The sequence below is a fragment of the Mytilus californianus genome, unplaced genomic scaffold (assembly GCF_021869535.1).
Source record: "Mytilus californianus isolate M0D057914Y unplaced genomic scaffold, xbMytCali1.0.p SCAF_7, whole genome shotgun sequence".
Taxonomy (NCBI): Eukaryota; Metazoa; Mollusca; class Bivalvia; order Mytilida; family Mytilidae; genus Mytilus; species Mytilus californianus.
In genome coordinates, this window is record NW_026262723.1 from 21776874 (window position 1) to 21798576 (window position 21703).

General features: G+C 34.6%; 1 protein-coding gene across 1 annotated transcript; it reads left to right on the plus strand.

Moving 5' to 3' along the window:
• The first annotated feature begins 5049 nt into the window (after positions 1 to 5049).
• Positions 5050 to 19187, plus strand: LOC127708285 (fibropellin-1-like). Its single transcript, XM_052213129.1, has 10 exons — positions 5050 to 5172; positions 5491 to 5827; positions 6227 to 6766; positions 7481 to 7720; positions 7790 to 8119; positions 8279 to 8461; positions 9302 to 10421; positions 11460 to 11616; positions 13067 to 13164; positions 18045 to 19187. The coding sequence occupies exons 1-10, from the start codon at positions 5050 to 5052 to the stop codon at positions 18241 to 18243; spliced, it is 3327 nt and encodes a 1108-aa protein (XP_052069089.1). The 3' UTR covers positions 18244 to 19187.
• Positions 19188 to 21703: the final 2516 nt, after the last annotated feature.

The window sequence follows — 21703 nt, forward strand, 5'->3', positions numbered from 1 at the left end:
TTTTTACACTTGAAATTCATATATTTAACAACAAAACAAAATCTTCTTTTATTATTCGCCTACCAATATTTAAACTTTCGCTTTAAATCTGTTGCATTTTTGTAGATCTTCTATAGTTAATTGAGACCTTCTGTTAAAGTCTGTAAAAAATTGGACGATTACACAAGTGACAAGAAGCAAAAACCATTGAGCTTATGCTTTAAGTTTTCTGTAAGAATTATAATGAAATCATAAGTGACAAAAATCGTAAAAGTCATATAGTGCTTCAAGATTGCAAATTACAGTTTAAATAGTGCTACCGACTAAATTATGTATGCATGTAGAAGTGACGGAAAACATTTGCCGTCGTGCTTTGAAGAATTTGTATAGAGCACAATAATCAAAGAGAACCTTTACACTGAAGCGAAAATCGCGGTAATTAGTCTTGGAACTGAATTGTTGAAATCTAATCGAAACTATTTCTTTAATATTCTTTTAATCAACCGTCGTTATTTATTAAAGTTATGTCAATTTTTCAAATCGCGTCTTCTCAAACGTATGACTCTTATCCTATCTACATGATTTTTAGACTTTTTGGGATGATATTTTAATTCTAAAGTGACGGATTCAGTCTGACATGATCTGTCCGCAAGTTTAGAGTGTTTGAGGCCAATTGGTGCTTTAAATATAAATAAATATGAATAAAAAGAGATAAGGGGTAAAAAATGTGAACAAAACATCAACCAAACAGATAAAAAACCCAAACAAATAGCACAACTCCCCTTTTTGTCCACTCCAACCAATTAAGCTATTCTAAATATTTCTCACGTGTTTATTTACCTGGTTTGACTGATCTGTGAAATTAGAATCTAAACATTCTAAACGTATTCTACTTTAAATCTAGCCTTATTGTTATAATTCAAACATATATTTTACTCTCAAAATATATATATATATATATATATCTACTCTAACATTGTTAGGTTGATTTTCTAGGCACTTTATATATATATAGTAGAGCCTAGGTGGCCGAGTGGTCTAGCGCGTCGGGCACAGTGCAAGGCGATTTGGTGCCACGATATCTCAGTAACATGAGTTCGAATCCCGGCCAGGGAAGAACAAAAAAATTTGCTAACGCAAATTTACAGATCTAACATTGTTGGGCTGTTATTTAGACGAATTATATATACAGAAATGTGTTTTCAGCCTTGTATCACCATCACTGGTGATCCGATGGATAAAATCTGTTATAGAGTCGTCACTGGTTCAGACGTACTTATATATGTTTGAACGTTGTTTTCAATTTAGACTTGTTTATATTTTTTCGTTTGGGCTTGTATTATATTTGCCTTCGGGTTTATATAATCCGTTCATTCTATTTCGACTCTTCAAAATTCAAGAGTCAATCCTAAATCGAGGTAAATTATATGGCCTTCCAAATACCGTTTCGATTCCTAACATCACTGAAGAGACATTAATTGTCGAAATCCGGATATGGTGTACCAATTTTTGCACCTTATGTTTGCGGTATACCATCTTTTCCGCAAGTTTATTGTTTTCTGTTTGGTATTAAATTAATAATTAAGATCCATTTTGTTACATCTGGTGATCCGTTTATTTGGCAATCGCCATGGCAGTCAGCAGGGTTTAAGAACATCTGTTGTTCAACCTGCTAGTCAAATGCGTTTTGTTAAAATATGCTTTTTCACTTTTTTGGTCTTTTGGAAAATGTTCTTTGTGCTGTATTTAGACCCCTCTACCAAGAAATTTGTTTTGCATGCACACGTATAAAAATTGCGGTTTTTATCAACGCAATCGTTCAGGTAATGAAACGTCATTATGCTTTCAGTCGGAAAGCTCTCAAGAAAGGAGGTTACGCTAATGTTTTTTTAACAATTTTGGTTCAACTCAGAAAATTCGGTTTCTTTCAAATTGTCATACCAACTAAATTCAAAACATGCTGTACGTTATACATATTATAAAGAAAGTTTAACATCAGAATGGCTGATTAATCTATTTTGAAACAACTATTTTCTTTATAGAGTAACAACAACGAAAGTTTCTAAAGACTTGCCATCCAAAGACAACTATGTTTATATTTAAGGACCAATAGATTTAACAAAAGATGAAACTCCGCTCATCGTCAACCAACCAAATGAAAAACATTGAGTAGAATTAACTCTGGTCGTATGTGAAAATGTAATTCTTGTTCTGCGTAATTTCTACGTATTTTGCGAAACTTAAACTTTCTTGAAAAATATCTTTTCAAAAATTTATTTTACTGCGTCAATTTTTTTTTAGTTTCTGTTTCAGGATTCAGAGATTGCTGAGGATGGACGTTTAAAAGCTCTACTCTTGAAATAAAAATTGTTTGAAACTATATCTATATTATATTTTAGATTGCAAGTGACGATTTCTAGCAGCTGTGTCACAGGTAAAAAAAATATCTACTCGGGTTTTAATATTATTATTAACTTCGCGTTTTGGATATATTTTGAGCATATTTTTATTAGTCCAATATGATACATGTTTATACACAATTTATTAACTGTTTAGTTGTTTTGTTAAATTCTGAATGTCTGGTTATAACTGATAAAACATACAGAATTGACCGCGGTCACATTTGACCTTAAAAAGTAAACACAATGATATAAACCTCAGGATGTCTCCCTTGGTTTTACTGTGTTGTTGGATTTTCGTCTCGTCGACGTTTTCGCGACATTCTCAACATTTGCTTTTGGTCATAGTTTTCGAAAAATACTAAAAGAATCCTACATTTTGTAGATTTTCAAATTCATAATAACGGGTTTTTATGAAAGTTTTGTTACTTTAATGAAAATGAAGAGCAGTAAGTAGTTATCTATTAATCCATTGCGCTGATGTCAGCCTATTCACGACTATTTACCGGATTTGTAATAACATAAGCAACACGACGGGTGCCACATGTGGAGCAGGATCTGCTTACCCTTCCGGAGCACCTAAGATCACCCCCAGTTTTTGGTGGGGTTCGTGTTGCTTAGTCTTTAGATTTCTATGTTGTGTCATCTGTACTATTATTTGTCTGTTTGTCTTTTTATTTTTGGCAATGGCGTTGTCAGTTTGTTTTCGATCTATGAGTTTGACTGTCCCTCTGGTATATTCATAATAACGGGTTTTTATGAAAGTTTTGTTACTTTAATGAAAATGAAGTGCAGTAAGTAGTTATTTATTAATCCATTGCGCTGATGTCAGCCTATTCACGAATTAGACTATTTACCGGATTTGTAATAACATAAGCAACACGACGAGTGCCACATGTGGAGCAGGATCTGCTTACCCTTCCGGAGCACCTGAGATCACCCCCAGTTTTGGTGGGGTTCGTGTTGCTTAGTCTTTAGATTTCTATGTTGTGTCATCTGTACTATTATTTGTCTGTTTGTCTTTTTATTTTTGGCAATGGCGTTGTCAGTTTGTTTTCGATCTATGAGTTTGACTGTCCCTCTGGTATCTTTCGTCCCTCTTTCATAATTCATGTGAATTAAAATAAATATTGTGTATACCTAGTCAGTGAGACAGCAACAAAACGAACAAAAGTCTTCAACGATAGAAAAGTACCTATACAATCTGATCAGTATGGAATAAGGATGTTGGAACAATTTTCACGTTTTTTTTTCAAACAAGGGTCATTTCAAAAAGTTTGTCGTACTTTATCAATTAATATTGTTTATTTTTGCCCTTTAATGAATAATTTATAAACAGCAATGTTTAATGCTCGATAACATTTTGATGCTATCAATATATAGAATATTAAGTAATAAAATCATGAAAAATCTGGTAAGGAAATTATTTATTCTTAAATGGTGAAATTCCATTAGGTATAGTAACTTCCTGTTTGGTACAATAATGCCAATTTTGCGTGTTTTATAAAATTATACACCGGAGGATATCGTTTAACTACATGATTTTAATTGATATCCAAAAGACAATGCATAGCGTTTTCCGATTCCGTAATGAATTGCACATTTGATCTACCTTTATACATATATAATTTGGGCAAATGTTGACAATAAAAACAGACAACGTTGAACAACAATGGGAGCAATTCTTGACCACTCGTTCTTCAATTTCATTGTTTCTGTGAACAAGAATTGACACACTTCATGAACACTATTGTTACATATTTAGCATTGCCGTGATATATTATATATACTCTTCCTTGGTAGTAGCAGCATACGTTTGTTGTAATGAGATGCAGATGTTCCATGTCCATTTAAATGTTATATAAAGTTTATATGAAATTCTAAACTATTCAAAATTTCTATCTGTATATTTCCAACTAACTTCTAACAGAAGTCGATTATAACACTGTCAATACAATGTTTTAATATTTAGGAAATAAACAGTTTTATCTATACGAAAAGAAATGTGTTTTATAAATCTTTTAGACAATAGCCGAAATATACTGTAAAAAGCAAAAATACACAAGTCACAAAGAGGTCAATAAACGGTCTTCAGTAATAGGCAAGTGTCCAAAATACATGTCAAGTTAATACATAAATTACAACGAGTCTAAAAAAATCTGAATAAATGAAATAGACGTTAAATTTTCTGGTTGCTTTAATGTTATTTGCTTGATAAATGCCAATGGCATATTTAGGAAAAGAACAAATTATACAAATTTAGTAGGTGAAATCGCGGATTCAGGCGGGGCGTGGCGGGCGTGCGCCCCCCTTAAAATTTGCAAAGCATGGGTTGTCCTCAGCTTAATAAAGAATATTTCGATAATTTTACCTCAAAAATATTTAAGAATTCGCCCCCCCCCCCCGCACCTTAAAATCCTGGATCCGCCCCTGCTCAACCCCGCCCCTACACAACCCTATTCCCAAACTCAGTTTTGGGGACAACTTCCGTAGATTAAGTAGTGGTAATCTAAGACCTGCTTTATCTAAAAACGATATAGGTTGAAAGTAAAATTTATTGTATATCTGTTAAATTTCTGGTCTATGTTTAATCTATTTATTTAAATTGATAGGATATTATGGAATCAGATGTGACAACTGTTTGCCAAATCCATGCAATCATGGAACATGCATGGGGAAACCAAATGGATATACATGTAATTGCCAAACAGGATACACAGGAAAAAATTGTTCAACTAAAGTTATAAATCACTGTGTACCAAATCCTTGTTTAAATGGAACATGTAGCAGCAATGTGAGTGACTATTCGTGTGTTTGCAATCCAGGTTTTTCAGGAAAAAACTGTTCAGAAGCTATTAATGAATGTTCGTCTCATCCTTGTAAGAATTCCGCTACATGCAAAAATCATATAGGCAGCTTTATATGCATATGTCCGTCAGGTTACACGGATAAAAGCTGTGAAACTAATATAAATGACTGTTCGCCAAACCCGTGTAAGAACTCTGGCAAGTGTCAAGATGGTGTAAACAATTATACATGTTCCTGCATAGCTGGCTTCAACGGTCGAAACTGTGAAATAAATATCAACAATTGTTCTCCAAACCCGTGTAAGAACTCTGGCAAGTGCCAAGATGGTATTAACAATTATACATGTTCCTGCTTAGCTGGATTCAACGGTCAAAACTGTGAAATAAATATCAACAATTGTTCTCCAAACCCGTGTAAGAACTCTGGGAAGTGTCAAGATGGTGTTAACAATTATACGTGTTCCTGCTTAGTTGGCTTCAAAGGGCGAAACTGTGAAATAAATATCAACAATTGTTCTCCGAACCCATGTAAGAACTCTGGCAAGTGTCAAGATGGTGTAAACAATTATACATGTTCCTGCATAGCTGGCTTCAACGGTCGAAACTGTGAAATAAATATCAACAATTGTTCTCCAAACCCGTGTAAGAACTCTGGCAAGTGCCAAGATGGTATTAACAATTATACATGTTCCTGCTTAGCTGGATTCAACGGTCAAAACTGTGAAATAAATAACAACAATTGTTCTCCAAACCCGTGTAAGAACTCTGGGAAGTGTCAAGATGGTGTGAACAATTATACATGTTCCTGCTTAGCTGGCTTCACCGGTCGAAACTGTGAAATAAATATCAACAATTGTTCTCCGAACCCGTGTAAGAACGCTGGCAAGTGCCAAGATGGTATTAACAATTATACCTGTTCCTGCTTAGCTGGCTTCACCGGTCGAAACTGTGAAATAAATATCAACAATTGTTCTCCGAACCCGTGTAAGAACTCTGGCAAGTGCCAATATGGTGTTAACAATTATACGTGTTCCTGCTTAGCTGGCTTCAAAGGTCGAAACTGTGAAATAAATATCAACAATTGTTCTCCGAACCCATGTAAGAACTCTGGGAAGTGTCAAGATGGTGTTAACAATTATACGTGTTCCTGCTTAGCTGGCTTCACCGGTCGAAACTGTGAAATAAATACCAACAATTGTTCTCCAAACCCATGTAAGAACTCTGGCAAGTGCCAAGATAGTATTAACAATCATACATGTTCCTGCTTAGTTGGCTTCACCGGTCGAAACTGTGAAATAAATATCAACAATTGTTCTCCGAACCCGTGTAAGAACTCTGGCAAGTGCCAAGATGGTGTTAACAATTATACCTGTTCCTGCAAAGCTGGCTTCACCGGTCGAAACTGTGAAATAAATATCAACAATTGTTCTCCGAACCCGTGTAAAAACTCTGGTAAGTGTCAAGATGGTATTAACAATTATACCTGTTACTGCTTAGCTGGCTTCACAGGTCAAAACTGTGAAATAAATATCAACAATTGTTCTCCGAACCCGTGTAAGAACTCTGGGAAGTGTCAAGATGGTATTAATAATTATACTTGTTCCTGCTTAGTTGGCTTCAAAGGTCGAAACTGTGAAATAAATATCAACAATTGTTCTCCGAACCCGTGTAAGAACTCTGGCAAGTGTCAAGATGGTGTTAACAATTATACCTGTTCCTGCTTAGCTGGCTTCACCGGTCGAAACTGTGAAATAAATATCAACAATTGTTCTCCAAACCCGTGTAAGAACTCTGGCAAGTGCCAAGATGGTATTAACAATTATACATGTTCCTGCTTAGCTGGATTCAACGGTCAAAACTGTGAAATAAATATCAACAATTGTTCTCCAAACCCGTGTAAGAACTCTGGGAAGTGTCAAGATGGTGTGAACAATTATACATGTTCCTGCTTAGCTGGCTTCACCGGTCGAAACTGTGAAATAAATATCAACAATTGTTCTCCGAACCCGTGTAAGAACGCTGGCAAGTGCCAAGATGGTATTAACAATTATACCTGTTCCTGCTTAGCTGGCTTCACCGGTCGAAACTGTGAAATAAATATCAACAATTGTTCTCCGAACCCGTGTAAGAACTCTGGCAAGTGCCAAGATGGTGTTAACAATTATACGTGTTCCTGCTTAGCTGGCTTCAAAGGTCGAAACTGTGAAATAAATATCAACAATTGTTCTCCGAACCCATGTAAGAACTCTGGGAAGTGTCAAGATGGTGTTAACAATTATACGTGTTCCTGCTTAGCTGGCTTCACCGGTCGAAACTGTGAAATAAATACCAACAATTGTTCTCCAAACCCATGTAAGAACTCTGGCAAGTGCCAAGATAGTATTAACAATTATACATGTTCCTGCTTAGTTGGCTTCACCGGTCGAAACTGTGAAATAAATATCAACAATTGTTCTCCGAACCCGTGTAAGAACTCTGGCAAGTGCCAAGATGGTGTTAACAATTATACCTGTTCCTGCATAGCTGGCTTCACCGGTCGAAACTGTGAAATAAATATCAACAATTGTTCTCCGAACCCATGTAAAAACTCTGGTAAGTGTCAAGATGGTATTAACAATTATACCTGTTACTGCTTAGCTGGCTTCAAAGGTCAAAACTGTGAAATAAATATCAACAATTGTTCTCCGAACCCGTGTAAGAACTCTGGGAAGTGTCAAGATGGTATTAATAATTATACTTGTTCCTGCTTAGTTGGCTTCAAAGGTCGAAACTGTGAAATAAATATCAACAATTGTTCTCCGAACCCGTGTAAGAACTCTGGCAAGTGTCAAGATGGTGTTAACAATTATACCTGTTCCTGCTTAGCTGGCTTCACCGGTCGAAACTGTGAAACAAATATCAACAATTGTTCTCCGAACCCGTGTAAAAACGCCGGCAAGTGTCAAGATGGTATTAACAATTATACCTGTTCCTGCTTATCTGGTTTCAACGGTCGAAACTGTGAAATAAATATCAACAATTGTTCTCCGAACCCATGTAAAAACTCCGGCAAGTGTCAAGATGGTATTAACAATTATACATGTTCCTGCTTAGCTGGCTTCACCGGTCGAAACTGTGAAATAAATATCAACAATTGTTCTCCGAACCCGTGTAAGAACTCTGGCAAGTGTCAAGATGGTGTTAACAATTATACCTGTTCCTGCTTATCTGGCTTCACCGGTCGAAACTGTGAAACAAATATCAACAATTGTTCTCCGAACCCGTGTAAAAACTCCGGCAAGTGTCAAGATGGTATTAACAATTATACCTGTTCCTGCTTAGCTGGTTTCAACGGTCGAAACTGTGAAATAAATATCAACAATTGTTCTCCGAACCCATGTAAAAACTCTGGCAAGTGTCAAGATGGTATTAACAATTTTACATGTTCCTGCTTAGCTGGCTTCACCGGTCGAAACTGTGAAATAAATATCAACAATTGTTCTCCGAACCCGTGTAAGAACTCTGGCAAGTGTCAAGATGGTGTTAACAATTATACCTGTTCCTGCTTAGTTGGCTTCACCGGTCGAAACTGTGAAACAAATATCAACAATTGTTCTCCGAACCCGTGTAAAAACTCCGGCAAGTGTCAAGATGGTATTAACAATTATACCTGTTCCTGCTTAGCTGGTTTCAACGGTCGAAATTGTGAAATAAATATCAACAATTGTTCTCCGAACCCATGTAAAAACTCTGGCAAGTGTCAAGATGGTATTAACAATTATACATGTTCCTGCTTAGCTGGCTTCACCGGTCGAAACTGTGAAATAAATATCAACAATTGTTCTCCGAACCCGTGTAAGAACTCTGGCAAGTGTCAAGATGACATTAACAACTACATTTGTACTTGCTTGACGGGATTCACTGGTCGCGATTGTGAAATTAATATTAACGATTGTAAAGATAGTCTTTGCAAACATGGTTCATGTGTCGACCGAGTAAATGGATATATTTGTACTTGCACGTCCGGTTATAGCGGAAAATATTGTGAAAAAAATATTGATGAATGTAGTAGTAATCCCTGCTATAATGGAACATGTTTTGATCACGAGAATGGATTTTCATGTACATGTTTCAAAGGGTTTACTGGAAAGTTCTGTAAAACTTATATTAATGAATGTGCATCGAATCCTTGTAAACACAATAGCAGTTGCAAGGACAGAACAAATGATTACCTCTGTTCATGTCAAAGTGGATACATGGGAAAAGACTGTGATATTTTGATAAGTACATTGGCACCGAAAACAACCACAAAATCTACTACTCCGTCTACAACAACGAAACCTACTACTCCGTCAGCATCAAGGAAACTTACTACTCCATCTACAACAATAAAACGTACTACTGCGCCAACAACAGTACAAAGTACAACCTTGCCAACAACAAAGAAACGTACTACTCCGCCAACAACAGTGCAAAGTACAACCCTGCCAACAACAAAGAAACGTACTTCTCCGCCAACAACAGTGCAAAGTACAACCTTACTAACAACAAAGAATCGTACTACTCCGCCAACAACAGTGCAAAGTACAACCATACCAACAACAAAGAAACGTACTACTCCGCTAACAACAATACAAAGTACAACTTTACTAACAACAAAGAAACGTACAACTCCGACAACAACAGTACAAAGTACTACTACTCTTCCAACAACAACAATGACACGTGCTACTCCTACAACAACTATAAAGTCTACAACTATGTCGACAACACAAAAGTCCAGAACTCAGACGACAATAATCACAACTATGTCAACATCGACAACGAAGAAAGCCTCAACTGTAATTACACCGAAAAGTACTTCTCTACCAACATCAATGAAGCCCACAACTAATTCAAAATCAACGAAAGAAACACCTCTGTCGATAACAACGCAACTTACAACTATGACAACAAAAGTCACAGTCCCGCCAACAACTACAAAATTTACAACATTTATGACAACAGCAAAAGAAAGTACTTCTGGAAGAACCACTCAGAAATCAATCAAAACAAAAACGACCCATAAGCCTACTGCCTCATCAACTTTCATTCATTCAGTACCAAAGCCAGGATTATATCTGATCAAAGGTGACGTTACAATATCTGTGAAAAACATCACAGCTACAATGAAAGACTTGATTGAGCATTCTTTAAATGATCCAGGTGCCGACATACAAATCACAACGTCAACTGAAATAGTATTAGGAGAAAATAAGTAAGTTCCGATGACTTATATAAGGATGAAGAACGTCAAATAAGTTAATACGTATAACAATATGACCTATAATTCCTTATTTTTTGCCAAATACATCTAAGGTAATCTTTTTCTGGGGTAGAAAACTCTAAGTATTACAAACAATTCAAAGTTTTGAAAACAGTTTACTTAGAAATATGACAATATCAATGATAATTCATGTCAACACAGAAGTGCTGACTACTGGCCTGGGCTTGTGATATCCTCGGGGAGGAAACCTCAAACAGTAGTTGCATCGACCCAGTGGTTTATAAATTACTCACCAAAGATACCAGGCTTATAATTGTGTATGCCAGACGCGTGTTTTCTCTACAAAAGACTCGTCAGTGACTCTCGAATCAAAACAGTTAAAAGTCCAAATAAAGTACAAAGCATAGGGAGAAAAAAACTTCCAAAAGGTTTTGCCAAATACGAAATGGTTCCTTAAAGAAAATAGTCAATATCATATATAAATATAAGATCATTTAAATTCAGGTCCTCCTTAAAGGTAAGCAAATCCTGCATCAATAGTAGCACGCGTCGTGTTGATCATGCAATGTAAAATTTCATTGATAAGTCGCATTCTATGATAATCATAATCAAAAAAGGAAATTAGTACGCAAGTTACTGTTTTACTATCAAATATTATCCATTGATTTACAAAACAAAATAGATTGTGGTATGAAATGAAGACAACACTTTATAAATTCCATGTGTCTGAAGCGCTTTTCTGGATATATCTTCATCAACGCTCAAGGCCGAATAATTGAAAGCCTATGACGTATAAGAACCGTTGAACAATTGAAGAACTATGTGACTAAAAAGGACATAAAATAATGGCCAAATCCATCTAAATAAGCTCATCATAAATACCAGGTTTAAAATTTTGCACACTAGACGCGCGTTTCGTCTACAAAAGACTCACCAATGACGCTCAAAACAAAAAAATTGAAAGCACCAAATAAAATACACTATGCTTTCAATTTAGAAATATCTAAGATGAAAAATATAAATTTTCAGTGAGTTGGTTACCAAAGTTATGTACACTGTAACAAAGAACGGCAAAGAACTTGGTAACAAAGAGGTAAAGAAGTATTTTACTCAGGCAACATCAGCTCTTCAACTACAACAATATAATGGCGAAGTGAAAAAGCAACCAACAAAAACCACAGATAAGGTAAAACGTAGTAATAACGTTATATAGTAAAAGTCAAATTGCAATAGAAATCAAATGTTTCATGAAAAGCTAACGTATTTATTTATTGTTTTGAAATAGATCACATGCATAAATTTTATTCAAAGATCAATCTTTAGTTTTCTATGTAGTGTTTTGTGACCTTGTTCGTCATTTCGTTGTCTTTTTTGTTTATTTTACCATGGTGTCTTCAGTTTTTCTTTGTTGGGTTGAAAACAAAACTTCACGACAAATAGATGATTTTAGCCTCGCAATTGTGACCTTTCCATTTCTATGTAGCAACATTCCGGTTAGCGCCTGTATATTAAATATATATCTCCAAGGTGAAACGATATTTCAAAACTTGTTGCTTACAAATAAATAGTATTAAACCAAGGATTCCAAGTGGTAAAGTTGAAGTCTTCCCTTCAAAACTTTTACGGACGCCACCACGAGCTGGTTGACCGTATGGAATACCTTTTCCATAGATGACGTTGGGTATGTTGCAATTATCCAAAATTCTGTCCTTTTTCCTCCTCGAATGTGACATTTACGAATGAGACTTATCACCGCAATTTTCATACTTGAACAACACAATGGGTGCCACATGTGGAGCAAGATCTGCTCAGCCTTCCGGAACATCTGAGATCAACCCTTCTTTTGATTAAAAGGGTCCGTGTTGCTCTTTATTTACTTTTTAGTGCTGTTTCCAACATTTTGGTCTATTCTTTATTTCGAAATACGTGTTTTAGAAATTTTACATTCTGTCAAGTTTAAGGGTTTGAAAATTTAAATGACCAATGGTCTACGAATTTGGCGATTCTTAAGGTGAGATAAGAGTCAATTACCATTCCGCTTTTGCGTGATGCCTAAAAATTCAAAAATATAACTTATCGTACTTGTTTTTCAACTGTTTTGATTCGAGCGCCACTGTCGAGATTCTCATGTAGGCGAAAACCAATTTTTAAACCTAGTATCTGTGATGAGTTTCTATCAACGTATTTCATAGAATTAACTGATGTCATGTGTAGAGCAAGATCGGCTAACCCTTCCGGAGCACCTGATGAGATACTTTCCTGGTTTTGGTGGGGTTTGTGTCGGCCAGTCTTTCGTATTCTATGTTGTGTTTTGTATAGACAGATGTTTGTCTTTTAATCGTTTTTTGCAATGGTGTTTTCAGTTTGTCATTGACTTGTGAGTTGAATATCCCTTTGGTATATTCCGCCTCTGGAAATAACTTGTAATAATTTGTAAGCAACTCATACAGTTGAACAGTTTACAACGTCAAGAATTAGGACATGTTTTGAGTTGAAAAATTATGATATTTTCTTATCATTTCCATGCAATTAAATAGCTGATACCTTGCGCATAGATAAAGATATTTATATAAAGCATTCTCATTACTCGTATTGCCACTTTTAACTATATTTTTTTTTATCTAATTTTAAAACAGAACTCCAACAGTCATGGTGGTTTGATTGCAGGCATAGTTATTGCAGCACTAGCAGTAGTAGTTATTATTACAGCTTACTTGTATATCACAAAGAAACGGTGAGTACTAAAAATCATAATAAAAGCTTACTTAAATAGCAAAAATCATATCAACAAAACCTTATAGAAGCTTATTTTTATAGTGATTACCACAAATCATTATTAAAGTACTTATATAGCACAAGCGAGTACTACAAATCACTGTAAAGCTTAACTATAAAATAAGACAATTATATTATACTAATATGAAACACTTACATATATATCACATAGAAACGGTATTTACTACAAACTATTCGAAAAACTTACATATACAGTCTATGGAAAGGGCGAATCGGGAAAACCTTTTCTTATGTGGAGTAGCGGTATTTTCTTTTGGAAACGAGCTACATTATGGGGAAGTTTCAGATGAATGTTGACATTTGTAGGATTTAAAGAAAATTCATCAAAAAGTACTTATTTATTTTCTTTAAAACATAGACGTGTTTAACAGGACAAGCGTATTTACAACTTGCCATGTATTTTGAAAATTGTATCCCAAGTTTGTTGTATAAATATAACACTATTTGTACGATCAATAATTTTGAGGTGTACAAATACTTTACCAATCATGTACTAAAGACAGTGGAATGGCCATTGAACGTATTCGATTGCATTCTACGGCATAATCACTTGTAATGGGATAATAATGCTATATTTTCTTATATGAGTGCAACGTTTTTCTGATAGAAAAGCAATATACTTTTATTATGAAAAACTATTTTTCTAGTATAAATGCGATACATTTTTCATATGAAAAAAAATATGATGATATGGCACAATGCATCCAAACAAAGCAGACACATCGACAATTATTCATGAAAGGTTCGATGTTACTGACAAAATATGATTGACATTTTGTATATGATGCACGTACATAATTAACCAATTATACCATTAGAAAGAAGTAGCCACGATGTTCAATATCAACTGTGCGTCGATCAATTTTGGGTTTTCCAATCAATATTGCACAGTATTTACCACCTTTTAAGTGCATAATATACAAGCCTATGGTTACACCGAGCTATTCAATTAGTATTGTTTCTATGGCAGAATTTAAATGTGGCTACTGTAACTATTCTCCTCGGCTATTCGATTGCATCATAGGTCATACAGTAAATAGCCATGTTGACAAAGAAATATTATTTCTTAAGAGAAAGAAATATTCCGATACACAATTTATTCCAATCTGTTTTCCAGTAAAACCTGAAAATTAATATATTTCATGATTTTCAAAGAACTCTGCTCAAACGATGCTAGGGGCCGTCTTTAAATTGCAATGAGGTGAGAGTTCAATTCAAAACATGTCTTTTGATTGAGTTAAGCCATTTCAATTGATACTTTATAGTGTGTCTTTCTATGTTGTGATGTTACACGATTGTTTTAGATAAGGGTGAAGGTTTGGTACCATTAAAACGTTTAAACCCGCTGCCATTGTTTGCAACTGTCCTAAGTCAGGAATCTGATGTTCAGTAGTTGTCGTTTGTTGATGTGGTTCATAAGTGTTTCTCGTTTCTCGTTTTTTATATAGATTAGACCGTTTGTTTTCCCGTTTGAATGGTTTTACACTAGTAATTTTTGGGGCCCTTTATAGCTTGCTGTTCGGTGTGAGCCAAGGCTCCAGGTTAAAGACCGTACTTTGACCTATAATGGTTTACTTTTATAAATTTTGACTTGGATGGAGAGTTGTCTCATTGGCACTCATACCACATCTTCTTATAATCTATGTTACGAAATTACACATGTTTACACCTAAACATGTAAAAAAAAAGTGCGCAAACAATGTATCAGTTAGAATTGTGTCTGGGATCTTAACACCATTTCTACAGTTTACATTTAGTAAGGATATCGGAAATGTATTTTTGGATGTGTTCATATAGAAATTTAATAGATGTTAGATCAATGCCACCAATTTGAACTAAAGGTCGGGTCGGTCTATACAACATGACTTGATTTTTTTCTTCACATATAACTTTTATCTAATACAAATATGTGTGAAAGAGAGGCGAAAGATACCAAAGGGACATTCAAACTCATAAGTCGAAAATAAACTGACAACGCCATGGCTAAAATAGAAAAAGATAAACAGACAAACAATAGTACATAAAACAAAATATAGAAAGATAAAGACTGAGCAACACGAAATCCCCAAAAAACTGGGGGTGATCTCAGGTTCCTCATAAGGGTAAGCAGATCCTGCTCCACATGCAACACCTGTCGTGTTACTCCTAAAAAATACGTTGATAAGTATCAAGTGATATGGTATTACAAAATAACGGATTAGTAATTGACTCTTATCTTACTCTTAAGACATCACCAAATTAATAAACTATCGGTAAGGTAAATGTTCTAACCCTGAAACTTGACCGACTGTGAAATTTTGAAATAGAAACACGTTTGTCATGACAAGGGATAGACGAGACTGTTACCGGTATAAAAAACAAATACGTCGAAAAATTAAATAGCACAAAGTGCAACACTCAAAACTAAAGCAAGAGCAACACGAACCCCTTTAAAACAAAACTAGAGGTGATCTTAGGTGCTCCGGAAATGTAAGCAGGTCAGAATAATTCAGAATTTAGAAAGATGTCTCAAAAATTCATTTTGACGTTAAGAAGTGAGCCAATATATGCTACCTCATATATCATGAAAAGAATAGTTATAATAAAAACATACCGCGACTACATTGAAAAAATATCGCATCTACAATAAAATAAATGGAATTTGATTATTTATTCACAAAAGAAAAACGAAGCAGTACACATTTTACACGGACATAAAGTTTTGCTATTATTTTGATATTGAGCATATTCCACGACGATTTTTTGTTTAATTTAAATGATAGGTTTACAGTGTATAAATTATGTTCATAACAAAATCTGACCTTGTTGCCCGTTTTTACTGGTCAACTTGACTCTTTTCCTTTAAACGACTTTGAAATGCAGGTTTTTATCGATTTCATGCTCTATTCATTAATGGTAATACATAAAACTCTCCTGTTTGTTGAGTGAATTCATTCCGGACTGAACGTATGTATGTATTTTAATATTAAACATATTTATGTATTTTAATATTAAACATATTTTTCATTGCAAAAAACACCTTTATTCTCATGGTGTATCTGCATATTTACAATTTCATATAAGAAAATATCGCGACTCCACATAAGAAACGGTTTTCTCGATTCGCACTTTCCATAGACTGATATCTATCTCAAAGTAACTGTAAGTAGTGCACATTATATATAAAGTTTACTTATATTCAACTTAAAATCGGCGAGTACAATAAATCATTTTAAAAGTTTACTTATACCGGTATATCATAAATAAACGGCCAGTCTAAGAACTACTATGAAAGCTGACTTATATATCACAAAATACAGCGAGGACTACAAATCACAAAAGCTTAGTTATGCACCACAAAGAAACGGTGATTACTACAAATTACAATGTTAAAACTTTTTTTAACTTTAAAGCTTGTTTATATACTACAACGAAACGGTGAACATTCAAAATAACAATGTTAAAGGGGCATTAGCTACGAGATATAAAAAAAATAATTAAATTATGATTTTTTTTTTGGTTCGATCATTTATGAAAGTGATATAGTGAAATACTAATTCGCTTTAAGCAGCGAATTTGGTTTTTGTCAAAATAAGATAAGAAACATCGCTGATGAATTATTCACTTGCAAGTGAATAATTCGACCGCATTGAATCCGTATTGATGTGACCTTCAATTTAACCCCCTAGCTGGAGATGGGTTTCGCATGTATTCAGCTATTAAAAGGGAAAAAATGTCAACATTGAAAGTGAAACAAGGATGAACAATTTGGTTGACTGATTCGATCCACAAAAAATCATTCATATACAGGTAAAAACGATGATAAACATACTTTTGAACCTACAGTATGAAATCAAACAGACATAGACAAATTCAATTACACGTGGTCGCTACCTGTTTGTATTTTTTTGGTTTATATCGGGTTATATGACCGTCGGCAGCCTTCGGAGGTCATCTCGATGGTTAATTAAATGAAAAAATACACACGAAAAGTTGATACATATTATCGAGTTCATGCATTGTTACTTGTTTATTTTAGAATTTTTTGTAGTTTTAGTATGTTATAAAAAATCAAATATGAGAATTTGAGTCAAATCGGTGAACATGAATTTGACAGCTAATGCCCCTTTAAAGCTTATGTTTATACCTCAGCGGTCTCGTGGTAGCGCGTTCGCCTTGACTTCGGCAAGATCAAACCAAAGACTTTAAAATTGGTATTCGTTGTTTCTCCGTAAATAGCGCGGCATTAAGGAGTAAGAGCAAAGACTGGTTGGTTTATAATGTGTCTGGGTAGGGTGACTCATTTGTCTTCCTGTGGTTAATTATCTTGTGAACTAGCACGTAAAAATCCAGGTTAGCGTGTTGATCTAGTACATGGTAAATATTCATATAACATGAACATGTTCTCTTCTTGAATATGCATTTAATTTGCCGCTGGACGTGAAACAGCCATCCATCATCATATAACAACGACACGGAATGTACTTTACATCATGATTATTGCACATAGAGTATTACGTACTAACAATCTTTATTAAAGCTTTCATATCTATCACATGAAAAGAGACGATGAGAACAACAAACCTTTGTAGGAGCTTATTTATTAACTTATATATATCAAAAAAACAAAAAAGAACAATAAGAAAAACCAAACACAACAATAAACAATAAAAAAGAAAGAAAAAAAAATATTAGTGAAGTTAGGAGTTAAAAAGTTACAAATTATATAACATAATTAACCAAAAAATGAAAATTTATTGTCATGGGTCGATTTGTCTCATGGAATCTTACCCACATTTTCAAAATAAGTTATCATTAATCCATTTCTATGTCTATCAGAAACAAAACAAATAATAATAAAGTTGCTCGTTATGGTGAAGAGGAAGGTTCACAGAAATATAAAGATGACGTCATAATGGATAACTTTGGGTATGACGATGACGACGCTACAGAAGCTACATTTGTTAATCAGACATATGAATCAAAAACAAATATGAAAAACGGGATTAAGGACAGAAATCAAAGTATCAACATTTAGTATTTTTGAATTATGTTAACCTTATAGCAGTACTATTTAAGAATTGATTGATTCTCCTTTTAATTTTGGGTGGCTGTAAAATCGTTGACCGAAGCACGCTTTTAAAACCACTAAAATTATAAAAAAAAAGCATTCAATTATTATTATTACATTTTTATGCTACAACCATGAAAAGAGTTGTATCAAGCTTTTTGTTTGTTTTTCTATGGATTGTTTTTACATTGTCACGGATAGCACGTTCAGTTATAGCTGTTGTATTTTATAGGCAGATAAGAAAAATTGTATGACAATTGACATTCTATGTTATGAGAGTAAAAAAAAGTATAGACAGTGGAATAAAACCTTCATTTCCCTTGGCTTAGGGATATATAAAGATTTTTTTACACTCGAATTTTTTAGGTGAACAAATCTTCATATTTCCCGTAGGCAATGGAAATAAATGTATAATACTGGACCATCACGATTGTTGTCAGCCAATCAAAATGACGGATTCTACTGAAACATACATGTGCATGCTTTTATATTTTTTTAGCCCTATGCATACTATTTTTCCTGCCAAGTTATCTAACACATATCTTGATGTGCCCCGTTGTTGTCTAATGTTTGTATTGTTTTTGGACGTTTCAGTGTGATTGTCGGGCTAAATTATGACAGTAAATGTTTGATTACTTTGCCAGATTTATTTTATTAATGTTACCTCATGGATTTGTTCTTTAATTACACCTTATGTAAGAATCCTGGGTTTTGATTGGTTGATAGCCAGTGTATTTTTCACCAATTTACTGTTATCAAATGAATATCGTTCATTTTTTAACGCCGCCGGGGTATATGCAAAAAGGATATGCCTTTTTTACCCTCTCTGCCATGGTATTTGCCAAAAAATACTCTATCCGACTGGACGCTTGTAACGTCACGATCATCAATGCGTTTTTGAACGTTAACATTCGGTGTAATAGACTATTTTCATATTACCGACTTTTGACTCCGGATTATATAATTTGTCGACTGGTTACCTTGGACATCATGGTACTCGGTCAAGTAAGAGCAACCAAAATAAGTAAAATCAAACATATAATCGGTGTAATTTGAGGGGAAAGTTTACTGCTCCAATGATTTTGTAGAAAAATGTTAAGCAGGTAATTTTCCCCCAAAATTGTACCGATTGAACGCTTGGTTTTACTTCTTTAGCTTGCTCTTACCTGACTTGGTACCATGATGTCCAAGGTAACCAGTCGACAAATTATATAATCCGGAGTCAAAAGTTGGTAATATGAAAATAGTCTATTAAACAGATATAGCATGTTCTTGGGGGGTATTTGCGAAAAATACCAGTCTTGAGATAAAATTTCCCTCGCCTTACGGCTCGCGAAATTTAAAATTCTCTCGACTGGTATTTTTCGCAAATACCTCTCCTTAACATGATATATCTGTTCACAATTCACAGTTGAATGTTCCTTATGAAGGTGAAAATAAGTGTTTCTATTTGCTCGTTAAATGAGTTTATATGTTGATGACAATAATATTAGTTATTTATATTTACGTTATGTTTGTATGCTATTACTTAATTTTAATAAATGGTGTTTTGTTAAAAATGTTTCTCACATAACCAAACCACAATTTTCAGAATATTTTTTACAACCTGAATGTACTACCTGTTTTCAATGGGCATAAAACAAAGGAAAATATTCATATCAAGATGCATTGCGCGAATAACTAGAATTTCAAACAAGTCTTTTATATTCGAACTATTATTTTTTTTGTTAACTTCTCTCAAGGATGAGAACTTGCAAGGTCACGAGCATATTGGTACTAAGGTGCATTTATACTCGAATGATCCTTATATCAATGGTGACTTATTGTACGAAATATGATTGGATGGACAGACTTTTACAAATAAAAGAACAGGTTTCATAAATACCAAACAACAAATTGCAAAATAATGAAAATGAAAAAAAAAAATCGAAATTGAAATAATAAAAACTATGCAATCTAATTAAACTATAGATCTCTGATTTAGCTATCCTCATATGAGCTTTAAATACGAGCGCACAAATTGTGATAGTTCTGAATTTCGATCAGATCGAAAACTATCAAAAGGAGACATACAATTTATCGGTTGAAATATGGCACACAACTGTTTAGCCAAATTGTGAAGCCGTTATAGAAACATCCAATACTAGTAATATGACAATTTTCCTTATTTTAATAATTTAAAGTTAAACATTTGAAAAAAAAACAACAATACAAACAAAGTCACAATAATTGTAAGAGAGATTTCTTTCATTATTCTTTACAATGTGTAATTTTATTTTTAAAAAAATTGTACGAAGTGTGAACAGCAGTATACTAAAACACATTCCGTGCACGACTGGCGTTTGGAAATGAAATATACACGAACAAAAGGAGATGTTAGTATGCGCCAATGAGACAGCAAACAAAAATGTATCAGAGGACAGCATCTGGTCTTCAGCAATAGACAGGTGTCATATACAATACGACAATCTCTAAATCATATCTAGTCTATGGAAGTGAATTTATTATAAACAGAAAGATCCTCCATCAGCGATGTAAATTCCTTGATTAACCAAAAACATTAAGATATAACACAAGACAACCACTGACGAAGTTCTTAACTTTGGACAGGCACACAGGGATTTGAAGAGGTTTAAACTTTGGACAGGCACACAGGGATTTGAAGAGGTTTAAACTTTGGACAGGCACACAGGGATTTGAAGAGGTTTAAACTTTGGACAGGCACACAGGGATTTGAAGAGGTTTAAACTTTGGACAGGCACACAGGGATTTGAAGAGGTTTAAACTTTGGACAGGCACACAGGGATTTGAAGAGGTTTAAACTTTGGACAGGCACACAGAGATTGAAGAGGTTTAAACTTTGGACAGGCACACAGGGATTTGAAGAGGTTTAAACTTTGGACAGGCACACAGGGATTTGAAGAGGTTTAAACTTTGGACAGGCACACAGGGATTTGAAGAGGTTTAAACTTTGGACAGGCACACAGGGATTTGAAGAGGTTTAAACTTTGGACAGGCACACAGGGATTTGAAGAGGTTTAAACTTTGGACAGGCACACAGAGATTGAAGAGGTTTAAACTTTGGACAGGCACACAGGGATTTGAAGAGGTTTAAACTTTGGACAGGCACACAGGGATTTGAAGAGGTTTAAACTTTGGACAGGCACACAGGGATTTGAAGAGGTTTAAACTTTGGACAGGCACACAGGGATTTGAAGAGGTTTAAACTTTGGACAGGCACACAGGGATTTGAAGAGGTTTAAACTTTGGACAGGCACACAGGGATTTGAAGAGGTTTAAACTTTGGACAGGCACACAGGGATTTGAAGAGGTTTAAACTTTGGACAGGCACACAGGGATTTGAAGAGGTTTAAACTTTGGACAGGCACACAGGGATTTGAAGAGGTTTAAACTTTGGACAGGCACA

Coding starts and splice junctions, on each gene's coding strand:
- LOC127708285 (XM_052213129.1), top strand. CDS start 5,050: ATGGGGAAACCAAATGGATATACATGTAATTGCCAAACAGGATACACA. Junction 5,828..6,226: donor CAATTGTTCTCCAAACCCGT/GTAAGAACTCTG, acceptor GTTCCTGCTTAG/CTGGCTTCAAAGGTCGAAAC. Junction 8,120..8,278: donor GAACCCGTGTAAAAACGCCG/GCAAGTGTCAAG, acceptor GTTCCTGCTTAG/CTGGCTTCACCGGTCGAAAC.